At 38.6% G+C, this 20,129-nt stretch overlaps 1 protein-coding gene across 1 annotated transcript in view; it reads left to right on the top strand.

Annotated features, from left to right (window-relative positions):
* The window catches only part of LOC117062424 (lysine-specific demethylase 6A-like), a 215,907-nt gene extending 212,234 nt beyond the window's left edge, over positions 1-3,673 (top strand). Inside the window, 2 exon segments of the mRNA XM_033175981.1 lie at positions 741-911; positions 2,176-3,673. Of these exon segments, the coding sequence (XP_033031872.1) occupies positions 741-911; positions 2,176-2,202 (198 nt within the window). The 3' untranslated portion in view covers positions 2,203-3,673.
* The last annotated feature ends 16,456 nt before the right edge of the window (positions 3,674-20,129 follow it).

The raw sequence follows: 20,129 nt of genomic DNA, 5'->3' as shown, positions 1-20,129 counted from the left end.
AGAAAAGTGAATGTATTTTTCTAGAATATGAAAAAAACTATTGTATTCCTCAATGTTATCCATTATTCTGGCTGAGCCTTTGCAACTCATCAGTCTTTGTCTATAAGATGTGCATTTTGTCTCTTGTTACATTAATGTTCATGAATACACGTGTGTTTTTACTTTTTTTTAATATGAGGCTTAAAATACACACTTTTTGTTATTCACCTATCAGTTTCGTTATCTTGAAAAATATCAGATTATGTGCATATTCCAAGTTTTTTTATTGTAATTCTAGCCTTGGTGAAAATTAACCACAGTGATGTGCTGTAGACATCAAAAATGAATGACTGTGGAGCTCAGTCATTTGGGGAACACAATCCTTCAAACACAGAATACTATGAGTACTCTCACAGAAAAGTGAAGAGCAAGTAATGATCTGGTATTATTGGTAAAATAAAAATACACTGATTTTTATCAAAACTTGAATTACACTTTAGTGAATGGTCATGAGTATTTAATTTCTTTAAAGACAATCTCTAAATACCTAATGTTATCCTTTTCTCTGGATGTGCTACAAAAGAAACCTGGTGTCTCAAACTCACAGCCATAGTCTGTTTTGTCTTTTTAAGCACTTGGATTTAACCAAAAATCATTGTCCAGTTCTATGTGAAGTAGAATCCCCATGGATAAAGGGCTAAAATAATTTCAGATATCACTGTCCAGTACTGTTTATTTGTTTGTTTATTTATTTAATATAGGTGGAGGTTTTTAATCTGCTTTTTGTCACTAATGAAAGCAATACCCAAAAAACTTATATAGTACATTGCCAAGATTGTGCACGAAAAACAAGCAGAAGTTTGGAAAATTTTGTGGTGCTCGAACAGTACAAAATGGAGGACCTAATCCAAGTTTATGATCAGTTTACACTAGTAAGTGATCAACACGTGAGTACGCTTAGTTAGATGGGTTTAAAGCAGTGATCTTTGACTTTGCTACCTGATAAATGTGTGTTAAGAAGAAACTTAAAATAGTTCTCACCAGACATCAAACCTGCCAGTACCTTGACCTTGGACTTTCCACCATGCAGAACTTTGGGAAATAAATGTCTTTTGTTCAGACCAAAAAAAAAGAAGAAGAAACTTAAATTATCCATTAGTGCAGTACATACTGTGTAAAGAAAAATATTAGTAGCCTTCCTCATATTTCATGTTAATTTTTCTATATAAAACTGATGTTTATTACCATTTTTGCCTCTCAGTGAGAATGCCCCCAAAGAATAGTTACGCTAATTACATTTGTAAATCTCTGTATGTTTTAAAATATTTTGTAGTTGTTATGCTGCTTACATAACTTATAAAACCTTTGTATATACATGTAAGTTACTTAATTCTTCTGTAGTAATTATCTGAAAGAAATGTGTGGGTTTTTTTCATGTGCCTTGTGATTTTAAAGATTCCCAGAAGAGTTAGCCTGATAGCAGTACTTGATGGAGCTTGCTTGACTAGATTATGTGATATGTAAGACTCATGAAAAATATATTAAATGTCATCTAGCTGTGGCATTTTCATAAGCCAGTTGCTAGTGAAATTTTAATTAACTTTAAAATTATTTTTCCACACAACTTTTCTTTTAGCGATCTAAAAAACTGGTTAACTTTTAACAGTATTCCAAAGGTTGTTCACTAAATGATGAAAAATGGAGGTAATAGCGCAGCACTCTTAAAGAACTGGTTCTAATGGATAAAGTAAGAGCATCTCGACTGGGCACAGTGGCTCACATCTGTAATCCCAGCACTTTGAGAGTCCAAGGCGGGCAGATCACCTGAGGTCAGGAGTTCAAGACCAGCCTGACCCACATGGAAAAACCCCGTCTCTACTAAAAATACAAAATTGGCCGTGCATGGTGGTGGATGCATATAATCCCAGCTACTTGGAGGCTGAGGCAGGAGAATTGCTTGAACCCAAGAGGCAGGGGTTGCGGTGAGCCAAGATCGTGCCATTGCACTCCAGTCTGGGCAACAAGAGCAAAACTCTGTCTCAAAAAGAAAACAAAGAAAAGAGCATCTCTCTTAGGAAGCTGTTGAGATTTCATGTATCTTGTAAACTCACTTCATAAAAAGGCTATCTTTTATAGTCATGAACTAGCAAACACGATTAAGGATTTGTATAACAAAATCTTAACTTTTATTTCTAGGCTCTTTCATTATCATCCTCATCTTGATATTGTTCCATGAATATTAAATGAGATAATTCTGCTCTTCAGGAAATTTCTGCACCACTGGGTTTGTAGCTGTTTCATAAAAATGTTGACTAAAAGCTATGTCTATGCAACCTTCCAAGAATAGTATGTCAAGCAACTGGACACAGAGTGCTGCCTCTACTTCAGGACTTAACATGCTAACTCAGCTGTACTTCAGAAAAATAATATTAATCATATGTTTTGTGTACATATGACAAAACTGTCAAAGTGACACAGAATACTGACTTGAAGATAGCCTTTTTCATGTCTCTGTATTTCTGGGCTGATGAATTAATATTCATTTGTATTTAACCCTGCAGAATTTTCCTTAGTTAAAAACACTTTCCTAGCTGGTCATTTCTTCATAAGATAGCAAATTTAAATGTCTTCTTGATCAGCTTTTTAAAAGATGTGTACTATTACATGAGAAAGTTTTTTACTGCTTTGTGTTTTGTGTGTTTTGAGGCCATGATGATTACATTTGTGGTTCCAAAATAATTTTTTTAAATATTAATAGCCCATATACAAAGATAATGGATTGCACATAGACAAAGAAATAAACTTGAGATTTGTGATTTTTGTTTCTAGTCTTGATACAGATTTACACTATTTATAAATACATATTTATTGCTTGAAAATATTTGTGAATGGAATGTTGTTTTTTTCCAGACTTAACTGCCATTACATAAGGAGTTCTATAATTTTAAACACTACTCCTATTACATTTTATATGTGTAAATAAAACTGCTTAGTATTATACAGAAATTTTTATTAAAATTGTTAAATATTTAAAGGGTTTTCCAATGTTTGAGTTTAAAAAAGACTTTCTGAAAAAATACACTTTTTGTTCATTTTCAAACCTAATGATTATATGTATTTTATATGTGTGTGTGTACACACGTATAATATAGACAGAAACATCAATATATAATTGTATAGATTTAAAGTTAATTTTTTACATCTATGATAGTTTTTGAGGTGCCTATTATAAAGTATTACTCACAGAAGTATGCTATTTTTAAAGTAAATGTCTTTTAGTGTGATTTATTAAGTTGTAGTCACCATAGTGATAGCCCATAAATAATTGCTGGCAAATGTATTTTATAATAGTAGAAAACATATAGTGAGTGAAGTAAAGATTTTAAAGTTAACATTATATAGATTTGATAAATCTTGTTTATAATTAAGAGTTTCTTATAGAAAAGATTCAGAATGATGACCTCTTGTTTTAGAGAACAACTAAGTGACTTATTTTTTTAAAGCTAGATGACTTTGAAATGCTATACTGTCCTGCTTGTACAACATGATTTGGGGTGAAGGGAAAGAAAGCATTAAAAAATCTATATCGCTAGTAAATTGTAATAAGTTTGATTAAAACTTTTATTTCATATGAAAAACTTGCTAATTTAGTATTACCTCATTTGGTAATAATACTTGTCTTTTCTACCTCTCCTTTCTGAAGCATTTTTATTTTATCACATTCTTCTTTGTAACAGCTTTCCAGAGAGCTTTAGTGAAGAATCATAGAATGCTTTAATAGAAGTTATTTAAATGTCAAAAGGGAATTTATAATCTTACCTGGTGAAATGTCTTGATCATTGCATTAATGTAGTACTTTTCTCAGACAAGTTTGGTATATTTTGGCTTCCTAAAAATAGTTGTTAGAAAACTCATGAAGATATTTTATTGGCCGGGCGCGGTGGCTCAAGCCTGTAATCCCAGCACTTTGGGAGGCCGAGACGGGCGGATCACGAGGTCAGGAGATCAAGACCATCCTGCCTAACACGGTGAAACCCCGTCTCTACTAAAAATACAAAAAAACTAGCCGGGCGAGGTGGCGGGCGCCTGTAGTCCCAGCTACTCGGGAGGCTGAGGCAGGAGAATGGCGTGAACCCGGGAGGCGGAGCTTGCAGTGAGCTGAGATCCGGCCACTGCACTCCAGCCCGGGCGACAGAGCGAGACTCCGCCTCAAAAAAAAAAAAAAAAAAGATATTTTATTAAGTTAGGCAATTGAAGTCTATTAGCAGTAATCATCACATATCTAATTTCAGGGGAAAAAAATGCAATTTGTAATTAAGGAAGAAAAATAGTAAGTACTTCTAGATATTTTAAATGCTGATATTCTTGTAATTTTCTTGTAAATTATCTTATTCAGAAATCATTGAGATTGAAATTCAGGACTTCCCCCCACCAGCACCCCCCCCAAAAAAACTACAAATCAACCATCAGGAAACATCTAGAATACCATAGCTATACCTGAACTTTTCTTAACCAGTTGTTTGTGTTAAACATAACATCTTAACTCTTTTTAAGATGATTTATGGCCAGGATTACTGTATGTTGAATTTACAGAATTGACCTAGTCATGAAAATGACTTTACTTGTTTATCTTTTATACTTTTTGTTGTTGTTGTTTGTTTGTTTTTGTTTTTGTTTTTTGAGATGGAATCTCACTCTGTCACCTAGGCTGGAGTGCAGTGGAGTGATCTGGACTCACTGTAGCCTCTGCCTCCTGGGTTCAAGCTCTTCCATCGCAGCCTCCCAAGTAGCTGGGATGACAAGTGTGCATCGCCACACCCAGCTAATTTTTTGTATTTTTAGTAGAAATGAGGTTTCATGACATTGGCCAGGCTGGTCTCGAACTCCTGACCTCATAATCCACCTTTCTCAGGCTCCCCCAGTGCTGAGATTACAGGCATGAGGCACTGCACCTAGCCCTTTTACATGTTTCCTAATGGATAATTGGATTATCCATTGAGAGTAATACTTTTCAGAAGCTTACACTCTTTAAATAGGCAGAAAACCAAAATTGAAAATCAAATATATCACTAGTTTGGCATTTATCTAGATAAAGTTCTGTTATCTACTTTAATCAATTTATCACCTTTGTAAGTTGCATTTTGGAGATCTTTATAAAAAGATTCTTTTTTATTGTCCTTTGTACTGCGGGACGTGTGAAGCTGCTCAAGCTGACCCTACCTATGTGCCTTTCAATAAAAGAAATTCATAGCACACATGTTGTTCAGAAAATAATCCAGTAGTTGCATAAAACGATACTTTTCCCAAAAGAAACAAGAACTATGTGGAAAACAGCCATATTCTCTTTCTCAGTGATTAAATATGAAGTTTTCTTAGATTGATTTGCATTTCTGCCATGTATGTATAATGTGGCTTACTTAACCTGGTTGTTACCAGAAATCTCAGCTTCTGGTTTTTTTGTTTGATTGTTTGTTTGTTTGTTTGAAACAGAGTTTTACTCTTGTTGCCTAGGCTGGAGTGCGGTGCAGTCTCAGCTCACTGCAACCACCGCCTCCTGGGTTCAAGTGATTCTTTTGCCTCAGCCTCCCAAGTAACTGGGATTATAGGCCACCCCGTCAGGCTAATTTTTTGTATTTTTAGTAGAGAAGGGGTTTTGCCATGTTAGGCAGGCTGGTCTCAAACTCCTGACCTCAGATCGACACATATCAACTTCCCAAAGTGCTGGGATTATAGGTGTGAGCCACTGCAGCTGGCATCCTTCTGCATTTTAATGTAAACCTTATCAGCTTTTCCGAAGTAATACATTACAAAGTAGGATGTTCAAAATACTAGTATAAATCAACTTACGTTTATGATTACATAATTTCAGTGTAAAGAATCTATTCCTCCTAAATATTTGAGCCTTTTTGTTAGCCATTAAGTTCCTGTAACATATTTTTATTTTAAACATTTTAATTAGCTTCTCCTAAAAGACAAATATGGATAAGATGTGAACTTGTCCTCTACACTCCACAAGGCTTTTACCATCTAATAATGGAACATACATGGAAAAATAACAAAAAGGTACTATTACAGTTTGCATTCAAGAGTCGTCCGGGCACTGTGGCTCACACCTGTAATCCAGCATTTTGGGAGGTTGAGGCAGACAGATCATCTGTGGTCAGGAATTCGAGAGCAGCCTGGCCAACATAGCGAAATCTCTTCTCGTAAAAGTACAAAAATTAGCCAGGCATGGTGGCACATGCCTGTAGTCCCAGCTACCTGGGAGACTGAGGCAGGAAAATCACTTGAACCTGCAAGGCAGAGGTTGCAGTGAGCTGAGACTGCACCACTGCACTCCAGCCTGGGTGACAGAGTGAGACTCCATCTCAAAAAAAAAAAAAAAACACAGCATTAAGTCATCTACATTCACACTTCATAACATGAATGTTTGGGGACCTCAAGTTCTTTGTCATAACTAAGGTATTGGGTGAGCAAACAGATAACTGGGGAAGAGACCTGATGATGTAAAACTCCTCAGTCATGTTAAGACTTTCTGACTGTTCTTGTAGTTAGTAACAGAGCTATTGAGTGGTTTTATACCAAAGAATCAATAAATTTGCAAAATCTTTTATCACTTGCATTTATTTCAATGCTCCACTTGTTCTTTACACATATCCCACAGGATTGTTTCTAAGACTGGAAGTACAGGGAAGAAATGTTTTGTACTTGGAATTTTCATTTTGTGGAATGGAAGTAAAGGCACAAATTTCAGAAACATTTTAAGGAATAAAGTTCACAGATCCCCATGGAGAAGTGTGCTTTTAACAAGACAAAATCCAGAAAGGATAGAGCAGAAGATATAGGGACATCTAAGTGATTTTAATTGATATAGAAAGTAACAGATGGATATGTGAATCTCAAATTTAGAAATGCAAGTTAGTGAATCTACAAGTGAGAAGACTACAAGTCCACCTTTTGGCATCACGTAAAGGGAAGGGAAAACAAGCTAAAAAAAAGAAAAAGGCAGGAAGAGTAAATATTTTGAAAACTATGTACATCATTCTGAAAAGATAGAAAAGGAGATCTCTTTGGGTTAGTGCAAGTTTACTGTGATGTTAACCTGCCTGAGCAGCTTCAGTGAAATAATGTACTTACACCTAGAACTGAAAAGATATTACCCTGTGGATTAATTTTTTAGATTTTACATTTATGTTCATAATCCATTTTGAGTTAATTTTTTCAATACATTATAAGGCATACATCAATATTGTTTTTGTTTTTGCATTTTGTGTCTAAGCTCCAGGACCATTTGTTTGTAACTCTAAAAGTTATCAGTAGAGTGAATTTGTGTTGGTTGTTTTTTGTGTTTTCTAGACTGTTTCATTTTTATATCTGTTCATCTTTGTGCGAGTGCTTCACTATCTTGATTACTGTAGTTATATAATAGGTCTTAATATTGGATAAAGCAGTTCTTCTTTATTCTTTTTAAATACTGTTTTTACCTATTGTAGAGTCTTTGCCTTTCCATATACATTTTAGAATAAGCTTGTCTAGGGCTACAGAAAACCTTATTGTGATTCTGTTATGTTGTGCTAACTATATTAACAACAGTGTTCTAATATCTAGAATACATACCTACATAAATGTGCTTGCAGCATAATTAGTAGGTTAATAAAATTAAGAAAATTGGCATCTTTAATATGTTGAGTATCCCAGTCCATATGGTAATTCTCTCCATTTAAATCCTTGTTGATTTTTTTCATTAGCTTTTGTAATGATCAGCGTGTAGATCCTGTACAGATCTTACACCTACAGATTATTTTATTTTTTAAATTGATAATATTTTGCATATATATGGGAGTACATGTGATATGTTGCTACATATGTAGGATGTATAACTATTAAATTGGGATATTTTGAGTGTCCATTACTTTGTAGACTTACCATAGCTATGGGTTGGGGAAAATTCAAGTCCTCTTCTATTTCTCCCTTGAAATATACATTCTTATTAACTACATTCATCTGTACTGCTGTTGAATGATAGAATGTATACCTTTTATCTAACTGTATGTTTGTACCCATTAACCTACTTGTCTTTATCAGCTCCCTCCCAGCCATCTGTCCTTCCCAGCCTCTAGTATGTAGTAGTATCATTCTACTCTCTACCTTTATTAAATCATTTTTTTAGCCCCCACATATGAATGATAGTGTGCGGTGTTTTCCTTTCCACAGTTAGGTTGTTTCACTTAACATAATGTACTTGGGCTGCGCTCAGTGGCTCATATCTGTATTCCCAGCACTTTGGGAGCCAGGCAGGTAGATTACTTGAGCCTAGGAGTTTGAGACCATCCTGGGCAACGTGGTGAAATTCCACCTCTGCAAGAAATGCAAACCTTAGCTGGGTGTGATGGCACATGCCTGTATTGCCACCTATGCGGGAGGCAGAAGTTGAAAGATCTCTGGAGCCTGGAAGGTCAAGGATGCAGTGAGCCATGATTGTACCACCGCCTCTAGTCTGGGTGACAGGGCAAGATTCTGTCTCTAAAAATTTTTGTAAACTAATGACCTCCACTTCCATTCATTTTCTCCAATTTTTGTGATTTTTTAATCTCATTATGGTTTTGATTTGAATATCCTCATGCTTAGTGATGTTGAGCAGTTGTATATGCCTTTTGGCAGTCTGTATACAGTCTTTTTGAGGATTATCCATTCATGTAATTTGCCCACCTTCTAGTGGGATTGTTTTTATAAATGAGTTGTATGAGCTTGTATTTTCTGGATATTATTTGTCTCTTGTCAGATGGTTTGCAAATATTTTTTCCCTTTCTGTGGGTTGTCTGTTAACTCCAGTGATTATTTCCTTAGCTGTGCAGAAGCTTTTTAGTTTAATATAGTATCATTTGTCTATTTTTGTTTTTGTTGGCGCTTTTGAGCTGTTAGCCATAAAATCTAGGTCAGAGTGCAGTAGTGTTTTCCCTATGTTTCTTCTAGTAGTATAATTTTAGGTCTTTTAAGTCTTTGATCCATCTTGAGGTTATTTTACTTTGTTTTATTTTATTTTATATTTTTTGAGATGGAGTCTTGCTCTGTCAACCAAGCTGGAGTACAGTGGCACGATCGTGACTCACTGCAGTCTCCACCTCCTGGGTTCAAGCAATTCTCCTTCCTCTGCTTCCCATGCTGCTGGAACTACTGGCACCTGCCACCACACCTGGCTAATATTTGTATTTTTAGTAGAGACAGAGTTTCATCATGTTGGCCAGGCTGGTCTCGCACTGCTGACCTCAAGTGATCCGCCCACCTTGCCCTTCCAGAGTGCTAGGATTACACTATGTGCCTAGCCTTGTGGTGATTTTTTTAATTCAGTAAGGAAAGGGGTCTAGTTTCATTCTATTGCATATGGGTCTACAGTTTCCCCACCACCATTTACTAAAGATACTGTCCTTTTTCAAATGTATTTTCTTTTCATCTTGTTTTAAAAAAAAAAAGTCACTAGACTGTAAATACCTAGATTTATTCCTGGGTTATCCAGTTTGCATCCAGTGATCTATGTCTCTTTCAATAGTATGCTTTTATGGCTATTGTAGCCCTGTAATATATTTTTATATCAGGTAGTATGATGTCTCTTTTTGCTATGGATTGCTTTGGCTATTTAGCCAGTTTTGTTATTAGTTCCACATGAATTTTAGGATTATTTTATCTGTGTCTGTGAAAAATGACATTGGTATTTCAATGGGGATTGGATTGAATCTATAGATTGCTTTGAGCAGAATGTTCAATTTAATGACTTTAATTCCTTGGATCCGTGATCATGGGATGCAATACATCAGGGATAATAGTGTGTAGTTTTGTTTTTTGTTGTGTGTTTTCTGCTTTGGGGAAGGCAGTGTGTTCAATTTAATGACATTAATTCCTCTAAGCCAAGAGCAGCGGATACATTTGTCAAGGATAATGGTATATAGATTTTTGTTGTGTGTTTTCTGGTGTTGGTATCAGATAAAGCTGGTCTCATAGACTGCGTTCAGGATAATTCCTTCCTATTCAATGTTTTGAAATAGGAAGATTGCTATTATTTGTTACATGTTTTGTAGAATTCAACAGTGAATCCATTTGGTCTTGAGCTTTTCTTTGTTGGGATACTTGTTTATACTGAATCAATATCACTACTTTTTATTCTTCAGGGTTATTTTTTATTCTTTTTTTTTTTTTTTTGAGGCGGAGTCTCGCTCTGTCGCCCAGACTAGAGTGCAGTGGCGCAATCTCGGCTCACTGCAAGCTCCGCCTCCCGGGTTCACGCCATTCTCCTGCCTCAGCTTCCCAAGTAGCTGGGACTACAGGCGCCCGCCACCTCGCCCAGCTAGTTTTTTGTATTTTTAGTAGAGACAGGGTTTCACCATGTTAGCCAGGATGGTCTCGATCTCCTGACCTCGTGATTCGCCCGTCTCGGCTCCCAAAGTGCTGGGATTACAGGCTTGAGCCACCGCGCCCGGCCTATCTTTTATTCTTGATTTTTTTTTTTTTTTTTGAGATGAACTCTCACACTGTCTGTCACCCAGGCTGGAGTACAGTGTCATGATCTCAACTCACTGCAACCTCCACCTCCCAGGTTCAAGCAGTTCCCTGCCTGTGCCTCCCTAGTAGCTGGGTTACAGATGCCCAGCTAATTTTTGTATTTTTAGTAGAAACAGAGTTTCACCATCTTGGCCAGGCTGGTCTTGAACTACTGACATCATAATCCACCTGCCTCAGCCTCCCAAAGTACTGGGATTACAAGCATGAGTCACCGTGCCTGGCTATTCTTGATTCATCCTAGGTAGTTTGTATATTTCCAGAAATCTATCCATTATTTCTAAATTTTTGTAATTAGTTATACTTGTTCATAATAATCTCTCATGATCTTCTCTATTTCTCTAGTATCAGATGTAATGTTTCCTTTTTTACTTCTAATTTTGTTTATTTGGTCTTCTTGCTTTCCTTGGTTAGCTTAGCTAGTAGTTTATTAATTTTGTCTTTTCAGGAACGAACTTCGTGTTGATTGATCCTTTGTATTCTTTTTGAGTCTCTTTTTTGTTTTTAGTTTTGCTGTCACCTTTATTATTTTTCTTCTGCTATTTTTGGGTTTGTTCTTGTTTTTCAAATAGGTGCATCATTAGATTGCATGGTTGAGATCTTTGTACTGTTTTGATGTAACCACTTATTGTTACACATTTCTCTTTTTAACTGCTTTTGTTACATTAAACAGATTTTGGTGTGTTGTTTCCATTTTCATTTATTTAAATAATTTTTTTATTTTAATCTTTATTTCTTCTTTGACCAGTGGTTGTTAAAGAATATGTTCTTTAATTGCCATGTATGTATAGTTTCCAAAGTTCCTGTTGGTATTAATTTCTAGTTTTTTGTGGGGTTTTGTTGTTGTTGTTGTTGTTATTGTGTGGTTTTATGGTTTGTGTTTTTAATTTTTTTAATTGAATTAGCATCTCACTTATAAGGCTGGTCTTGAACTCCTGGGCTCAAGGGATCATCTCACTTTAGCTTCCCAAAGTGCTGGAATTACAGGTGTGAGCCGCCATGCCCAGCCTTTTTTATTTTTTAATTTTTAATTTTTTTTTTGAGACAATGTCTTGCTCTGGAGTGCAGTGCGATACTCATGGCTCACTGCAGGTTTGACCGCTGGGCTCAAGCAGTCCTCCCACCTCAGCTCCCTCAGCAGCTGTGACTAAAGGCACATGTCACCATGCCCAGCTGATTTAAATTTTTAATAGAGGCAAGGTCTTGCTATGTTGCTTATACTGGTATTGGACTTGAGGTTACATAGTCTTCTTGCCTTAGCCTTCCAAAGTGTTGAGATTACAGGCATGAGCCACTGAGCTCAATCTTAATTTCTTGTTCTATTCCACTGTGGTGCTAGAATATACTTGATGTGATCTTGGCTCTCTAAAATTTTTTTGAGAAGTGTTTTGTGGTCTAACATGGTCTATCCTAGAGGATCTTTCATGTGCTGATGTGAAAAGAGTATGCACTCTGCAGTTTTGGGGTAGACATTCTCCAAGTTTCTGTTAGGTACCTTTAGTCCAGTGTCTAATCTTAAGTCCAGTGTTTTATTGTTGATTTTCTGTCTAGATGATCAGTCTAATGTGAGTGGGGATTGAAGTTGCTCACTATTCTTGCGTTGAAATATCTCTCCTTAGATCAATTAATATTTGCTTTATGAACCTGGGTGTTCCAGTACTGGCTGCATGTATATGGAACAGTTATTTCTTCTCGCTGGATTGATTCCTTTATCTTTATATAATGACCTTCTTTGTCTTTTTTTTTTTTTTTCCTACTTGCTTCTGGCTTCCATATACTATTTTCCCACCATTATTTTCAGTCTATGTGCTGACTTTTCAGGTATAGTGAGTTTCCTGTAGAGAGCATATAAGTGGATCATAGTTTTTAATCCATAGAGTCTATATATTTTGTAAGTGTGGAATTTAGTCCACTTATATTTAAGGTTATTGATATGTTGGTATGTGAGGTTCTGTACCTCTCATACTGTTGTTTTCTGATTTTGTATATTCCTTTTTCTTTCTTTTTCTTTTATTATTATTGTGGTTTGGCAGTTATCCGTAGTGGTACCATTTGAGTTCTTTCCTATTTGTATGTTTTCTTATAATTGAATTTTATACCGTGATGTGTTTTTATGATGGCGAATATTGTGCTTTCATTTTCACATTTAGGACTCCCTTGAGCAATTCTGGTAGGGTTCATCTAGTGGTGATGAATTCCCTCAGTGTTTGCTTGTCTGGGGAAGACTTCATTTCTTCTGCATTTATGAAGGAAAATTGAATTGAATATAGCATCCTGGGCTGACAGGTATTTTCTTTCATTACTTTGGTTATATCATCTAATTCTAACCTTGCCTGCAAGGTTTCTGCTGAGCAGTCTGTTCATCTGTTGGGATTTCTTTTATAGATAACGTGACACTTTTCTCTTGATGTTCTTAGAATTCTTTGTCATTGACTTTTGACACTTTTACTATAACGTGTCATGGAGAAGACTTTTTTGTGTCATATCTGAGGGGATCATGGGATCTCCTGTATCTGGATATGTAAATCTCTTGCTAGACTTGGGAAGTTTCATTTATTATTTTGCTAAAAAAATTGTTAACCTTTTGTTATCTTTTCATATGCTGAGATGCCAGTAATTTATATATTTGGTCACTTTATGGTGTCCTATATATTGTAAAGATTTTGTTAATTCTTTTTCATTCTTTTAAAAATGTTTGTCTGGTTTTTTAATTTCAAAAGACTTGTTTTCGAGTTCTGAGGTTTTTTTCTTCTGCTTAATATAGCCAATTCTTGCTGCTTCCAAACCTAGTGTGTACTTCATTCAAAGACTTCTTCAGTTCCAGAATTGACTTAGTTATTTTAAATAACATCTGTCTTGGCTGGGTGCAGTGGCTCAAGCTTGTAATCCCAGCACTTTGGGATCCGCCAAGACAGGCGGATCATGAGGTCAGGAAATTGAAACCATCCTGGCTAATACGGTGAAACCCCGTCTCTACTAAAAAATACAAAAAAACTAACCAGGCGAGGTGACAGGTGCCTGTAGTCCCAGCTACTTGGGAGGCTGAGGCAGGCGAATGGCCTAAGCCCGGGAGGCAGAGCTTGCAGTGAGCCGAGATCCGGCCACTGCACTCCAGCCTGGGGGACAGAGGGAGACTCTGTCTCAAAAAAATAATATAATAATATCTGTCTTTTTGTTATACTTCTCATATCATACTGACTTGTTTTTGCTTTGGGTTTTTTAAATATTTGTTTTAAATGTTCTTTCTCTCTGAGCTTCTTTGCAATTCCTACTGTCTTTTTCTGCCATTTTGTGTATATATTTTTTATTTAGATCTATTTCTGGAGGATTATTATCTGCTTTGGAAATGTCTTATTAACTTGCTTTCTCATGTGTCGTTTCATTGATATCTGCATAACTGATGTATCAGTCACTTCCAATTTTCTTAATTCCCTTTCATAGGGAAGCACATATTTCTGAGGATGAATATGTGGCATTGCTTGGGTAAGGCACTTTGGCTTTGATTCTGGGTTCATGCAGTAGGATAATCTCTGTGTGATTTCTTTGGTTGTAAAGAGCATCAGTGCTATCTGAGACTTTTTCACTGACTGTGGGTACAGTTAGTATTAGAGGCTGTAGTGCAGTTTTACCTGGGACTGGGATGCCAGACTGGCCCGTCTTCAGGCCCTAGTAGTGGCAGCAGTGCACTGAACAGTTGTATCTTTGGGCTTTTGTGTGACCTACAGTTGACACCAGTGTTAGTGTATCCAAGCAGGCCATGCTTGGGGCCCCAGGTGGCTTACTCTGATGCTGATAGTGGCAACTGTGAGCTCAGCATGTAGGTAGGTTCTTGGACCTCTGGACACCTGATGTGGCGTGGATGATGGCGCTGGCAGTGACAATGGAAGGATGCCTTAAGCAATGTGTATCAGACTGTAGTGAGCTTATCAGGCCAGTCTCCAGGCTTATGTCTGACACATGCATATAGGTATCAGCTGTGGTTATAGCAACCAGGTGGATAAGATCCAGATTGATTCCCCCACAAGGAGTGTTCAGGTGTCAACATTAGTGGACTGAGTGGGGTCACACCCAAGATCCAGACTTTGCTGTGGCATAGGTAGGGGATTAAACCTGCTCAGGCTGGGTTTTCCTCAGGGCTGATGGTGTGTACATGTGCTGGCCCTGGAAAGCAGGGGTTATGGGGATCCTCAGGCCACTGGCAGAATGCTTAGATAGATGGTGGTAGCATTCATGCCACTAGGCAGGCATTACTGGTTTCAGTGACAGCAGCTTAGCCTCATATGTTGGGAGCACATGTACTACTCATGCCTCAGCTCTGGTAGTGCTCACAACTACATCTTGGGGACAGCAGCCATCTTTTCTATTGCATCTCAGCCCTACCACTGCTGGGCTCCAAAACAATAGGGAGTCTGTTGGGGGCATGGCTCTAGAATGGCACTTTCTTTGCATCTCGGACATACCTTTGTCCCAAGTAGCCCGTGATTGGTTATACCTAAGTTCCAGAGCCAGCAGCACATGCATTTCTTGCACCTCAGCCCTGGTTCCTCTGGACTCCAAAGATGGTCCCCAGTCTGTTTAGGGTGATGTTCCAAAGAGTGTGCCTTGCTGTAACTGCTTAGATCTCAGGGAATATGAGGGATCCTGCGCAGCGCAGGCTATATGCTTAAGGCAGTACCATCATACCATCTCTCTGCTGCTCCCTATGTTAGTTTCAGGGCCTACTGAGTGGGGTTAGCTCTCCAGTGACTAGAATTACAGGGGTACCTAGTATGAATATGGATTCCTAAGGATCACTCACCCCTGACCTTGTTGGAAAGTCTCTCAGCTCCCAGCCCATCCTCGGCAAGCAGACTGCCTCACCTAATTATTCCTTGCTTTAGATATTGCCTCTTTTCCAGTGCTCTCTCTTGGATGGTCTAGTTCGTGTGTAATTACTCACTTTGGTTCTCTTATTGGAGAAAGCAAATGCCCCTACTCAGCCATGATGAAGGCTTCTTCATTTCTTTTTGAGAGATGTAAGTGGCATTGGGCTTTTAATTTCCATTTCTGCAAGTTCATCTTTAGTCAACAGAATGATTAACTTTTTTCTGTTTATTTAATATCCTCTGACCATGCACAACTCATTTATTAGTTCAAAAAAGATTTTTGTAAATTCTTTTACATTTTCCGTGTGTACAGTCTGCAATAAAGAAGAGTGTTATTTCCTCCCTTCCTATATGTTGTTAATGTGTTTATGTTTCTTACTTTATCACAGCAGCTAGAATTCCCGATATTGTGTTAAATAAGAATGATGAAAATGGACACTCTTACTTTCTGTTGTATCCAATCTTTAAAAAAAAAATTTTCTTAATACTATGATGTTGGCTGTAGTTTTATAAGGAAATGCTCTTTATTAAGAATATCCTGGCCGGGCGCGGTGGCTCAAGCCTGTAATCCCAGCACTTTGGGAGGCCGAGACGGGCGGATCACGAGGTCAGGAGATCGAGACCATCCTGGCTAACACGGTGAAACCCCGTCTCTACTAAAAATACAAAAAATTAGCCGGGTGAGGTGGCAGGCGCCTGTAATCCCAGCTACTCGGGAGGCTGAGGCAGGAGAATGGCGTGAACCCGGGAGGCGGAGCTTGCAGTGAGCTGAGATCCGGCCGCAGCACTCCAGCCTGGGCGACAGAGCGAGACTCCGTCTCAAAAAAAAAAAAAAATACAAAAACTAGCCGGGCGAGGTGGCGGGCGTCTGTAGTCCCAGCTACCCGGGAGGCTGAGGCAGGAGAATGGCGTAAAAACCCGGGAGGCGGAGCTTGCAGTGAGCTGAGATCCGGCCACTGCACTCCAGTCCGGGCGACAGAGCGAGACTCCGCCTCAAAAAAAAAAAAAAAATCCTCTTCTTAATTTCCTAGCAGGTTTTACCTTTGAGTGTTGAAATTTTCAGGTGCTCTCATTTTTCTGCATCTGTTGATATCAACCATATGACTTTTTAAATAGATTACATTAGCTGATTTTCAGTGTCAAAGTAGCTTTACGTAGATGAGCCTTCTCCCAACTGTTTGTGTTGCATGCTTGTTTAATTTTGTAGTTGCTGAGCTCAGCTTGTTAAAATGTTTATTTTTATACCTATGTACTTGAGTACTATTGGTGTTTTCTGTTTTTACATTGTCTTTTTCTAATTTTGTGTCAGTGTAAGAATGGCCTTATTTTGAATTGAGAAGTGTTCTGCCCAGTTTCTGAAGACATTCTGTAAACTTGATATTAATTCCTAAAATATTTGGCTGACTTATCTAGTGATGCCATAATAGTCTAGGTCTTCTTTTGGGGACTTTTAAAGGAAATTTCAATTTCTCTTTAATTGTCACAGACTATTCAGATTGTCTCTTATATTTTGATTGACTTGCCAGATTGTGAGTTTTGAAGAACTGTTTCTTTTAAGTTACAGAATTTCTCATGGTATTTTTATTACCCTTTCAGTAGTATAGTATCTGCAGTAATGTATTTTATTCTTTATTGATATTTTGTGACTTCACTCACCAGTTCACCAGTTATTTTTAAAGCAAAATTTTATTTTATTTATTTATTCTACTGTTTTTCCCCAAGTTTTACTCATTTTTATTTCCTCATCCCTCACCCACAACACCCTTTGGGTTTGTTTTGCACTTCATTCTTTAGTTACTTTATATAATTCCTTCAGTTAATTTAAACTATTTTCAACCAGGCACAGTAGCTCATGCATGTAAACCCAGCACTTTGTGAGTCCAAGGCAGGAGGATTGCTTGAGCCCAGGAGTTCAAGACCAGCCTGGACAATATGATGAGACCTCAACTCTACAAAAAATTAAAACATTAGACAGGCATGATGTTGGGTGCCTGTAGTTGCAGCTTCTCAGAAAACTGAGGCAGTAGGCTTGCTTGAGCCTGCAGTGAGCTGTGATTGTGACACTGCTGTCCAGCCTGGGCAACATAGTGGAAACTTGTCTCAAATAATAATAAGTATCTCTTTTCTATACATGCATTTAGTGAAATAACTCCCTTTTCACAGCTTTAATTATACCCTTCATATTTTGATATGTTGTATTTTAATTTTTATTCAGTTTTATATACTTTAAAATTTTCCTTTAGGGTTTTCTCTTAGATCTATGTATTATTTAGAACTGTTTAATTCCCTAGTGATGGGGAGTGGGGAGGCTTTATTTTTGTGTAATACCGATTTCCACTTTGGTTTGACTGCTCAGAAAATATACTGCATTATTTCAGTTCTTTTAAATTTGTTGATGTTTACATCTTAGTGTTGATGTTTGAGTTACTTATTCCCTGAGCTGCACACTCAACAAGGTCATCGGGAGCTGGGGACAAGTGGGTGCACCCCCACCCCCCCACTTCCAAGTTGATAGTCATAGCTGTGAACCTGGGCCTCCCTGTGCTCTTGAGCCTTCCCACAGCTGCAAAGCCAGGCATCTCTGCACTCACAGGGGCCCGGGAAGGACCCCTCTCCCATAGGCTTGGAGGTATCTGGTCCTGCTCCCTGGCCTCTCTCAGCTCCCAGTGTCCACTCTGATGTCAGAGCAAGGTTGGGGCCAAGACTTGGCATTGTGTCAGCCTGGCCAGCTGTGCTCATGCTAAAGGCAGTACTGACATGCCAGCCTTCCACCTTACTGGCCCACTCTGAACTTTGGGCACTGATGAGCATAAGAGAGAAGCTGATGGAGGGGCTGAGGGCAGCTTACACTGGCCTGCAGGTGTCCCTTGATACATACATCCTGGGTACCATGAAAGGCAGCAGGAGGCAGACAGGTTCCTGCGTGGAAGGGGGTGGGTCCCTGGTGAGGCCCCACCTTCAGGTCAGGGAGGGCCTGAAAGCTAGGCAGTCCGGCAAACCCAATGTGAACTTGTGGTGCCTTTTCCACCCGTGGACAAATCGGCATTCACTTTCTTCTGCAGCCCGTAAAAGCCCTGGGTTCAGGCAGAGCTGGACAGACTTCAGGTGACCAGCTGTAGAAAGGAACCACCCACTCCAGAGCCTCATCTCTGCTGAGAGCTGCAGAGATGACCGGAAGACCTGTACCCATAGAGGAACTTCCCTCTCCAGGGCTATTCTGTCACTCAGTAAAACTTCTCTTTGTCTTGCTCTCCCTTCATTTGTCCACAGACCTCATTCTTCGCTGACACAGCAGAAGAAATTGGGAGCTGCTGAATGGTGGGGCTGAAAGCTGTAAAACAAACAGGGCTAACACATACCCCTTGCTCACCACCTTGTGAGTGAAGAGGAGAGAAGAGTTGCAGCCCTTCAGAGAGCCCAGACCTGGAAGCTCTTGAGCCAGGGTTGTCAATCCCTCTTTGGGACCTTGTGGTTTCTGGAGTCTCCAAACTTCCTGGTACCACTGCAGCTGTGGAAGCTGCTTGTGATGTGCCCGCTTCGACTGCACCCTCACAGAGAGCTGGTGCCTATGCCAGCACCTCAAGCTGCCCACCCTTGTGCAGCAGCCAGTGTGCCTGACTGTGTGCAATAGCGAGACCCTAAACTCGCTTGCTTACACACATCTTGCCGCTCCACATCTGGCTAGCCCATAGCAGGCATGGGATCTATGCCAATAATGTGAGCCACGTGCAGCCTTCCAGACTGAGTGAGTGGAGCAAGCCCAGCAGGCCTGAGCAAAACTTCGGCAAAGGCACCACCACCCAGAGAGGCTTCTGGCCAGAAAAGCAACACCCTATGATTCCTGAAACAACAGGTCCCGCAACTGTGTTCACTTTTTTCAACTTACTTATTCTTTCGTGTTCACCGAGAATACACAGGAAGTTCTGTCTTTGTCACTGAAATTTTTCCTCTGTATTATATAATCTACTATTGAGCCAATACACTGTCTTTTATTCTAATTCCTTTATTTTTTATTTCTATAGTTAAACTGGGTGTTTTATTACTCATTTTTTGCTGAAATTTATTAGTAATTTCAAGAGATTTGTAATTGCTTGTTAAAGTATTTACGTGATACCTTATTTAAATTATTGTCAAATCAGCCAGACAGTAATATAGGAAGTTACAGATGTTGTTTCCCCCACATAAACACAGATTTAAAACTATATCAAGATTCCGTTTTGAGAAGCTCAGAGTCCTTTAAGCATTTGCAGTACCCTGGACAATCACAAACTGATACCAGCTGCACTGAAATGAATACGAAGAACAATATTCTTTTACCTAGTTTAGCTTCTTTTCCAAGTTCCAGCACAGCTCACGGCAAAAAGTGATGGGTGAAGGAAAAGAGTTTGTGGCAGATTCAATGTTCCTGGTCTTTCAGTACACATTTTGAGGTTCTAGCTCCTATCTCATCTCACAGCACAGAAAGAACTAGCACAGTATGGATGTCCACAGCTGCTAAGGAGAGAGAGATATTTTTGTGGCTAGCATAAATACGTAAAATTAGAAGATGATGCATGCCTGAGGTTTCTCTCCCAGGAAAGGGGAAAGAGCAGTGTATACCCCCAAAGCATTCCTTTGTGCCAACCAGAAGTTCGGTTTCTGTCTCACTTCACACATCAGATAGGTGTAACACAATCACGATTGTTTTTAAGAGGAAGATAGTACAGTTTTTTGGGAAACAACTAACAAAAATGC

The sequence above is a fragment of the Trachypithecus francoisi genome, unplaced genomic scaffold, assembly GCF_009764315.1.
Source record: "Trachypithecus francoisi isolate TF-2019V2 unplaced genomic scaffold, Tfra_2.0 Contig00131, whole genome shotgun sequence".
Classification (NCBI taxonomy): domain Eukaryota; kingdom Metazoa; phylum Chordata; class Mammalia; order Primates; family Cercopithecidae; genus Trachypithecus; species Trachypithecus francoisi.
The sequence above is the reverse complement of the archived record's forward strand: the minus strand, read 5'-3'. Positions and strand labels throughout refer to the sequence as shown.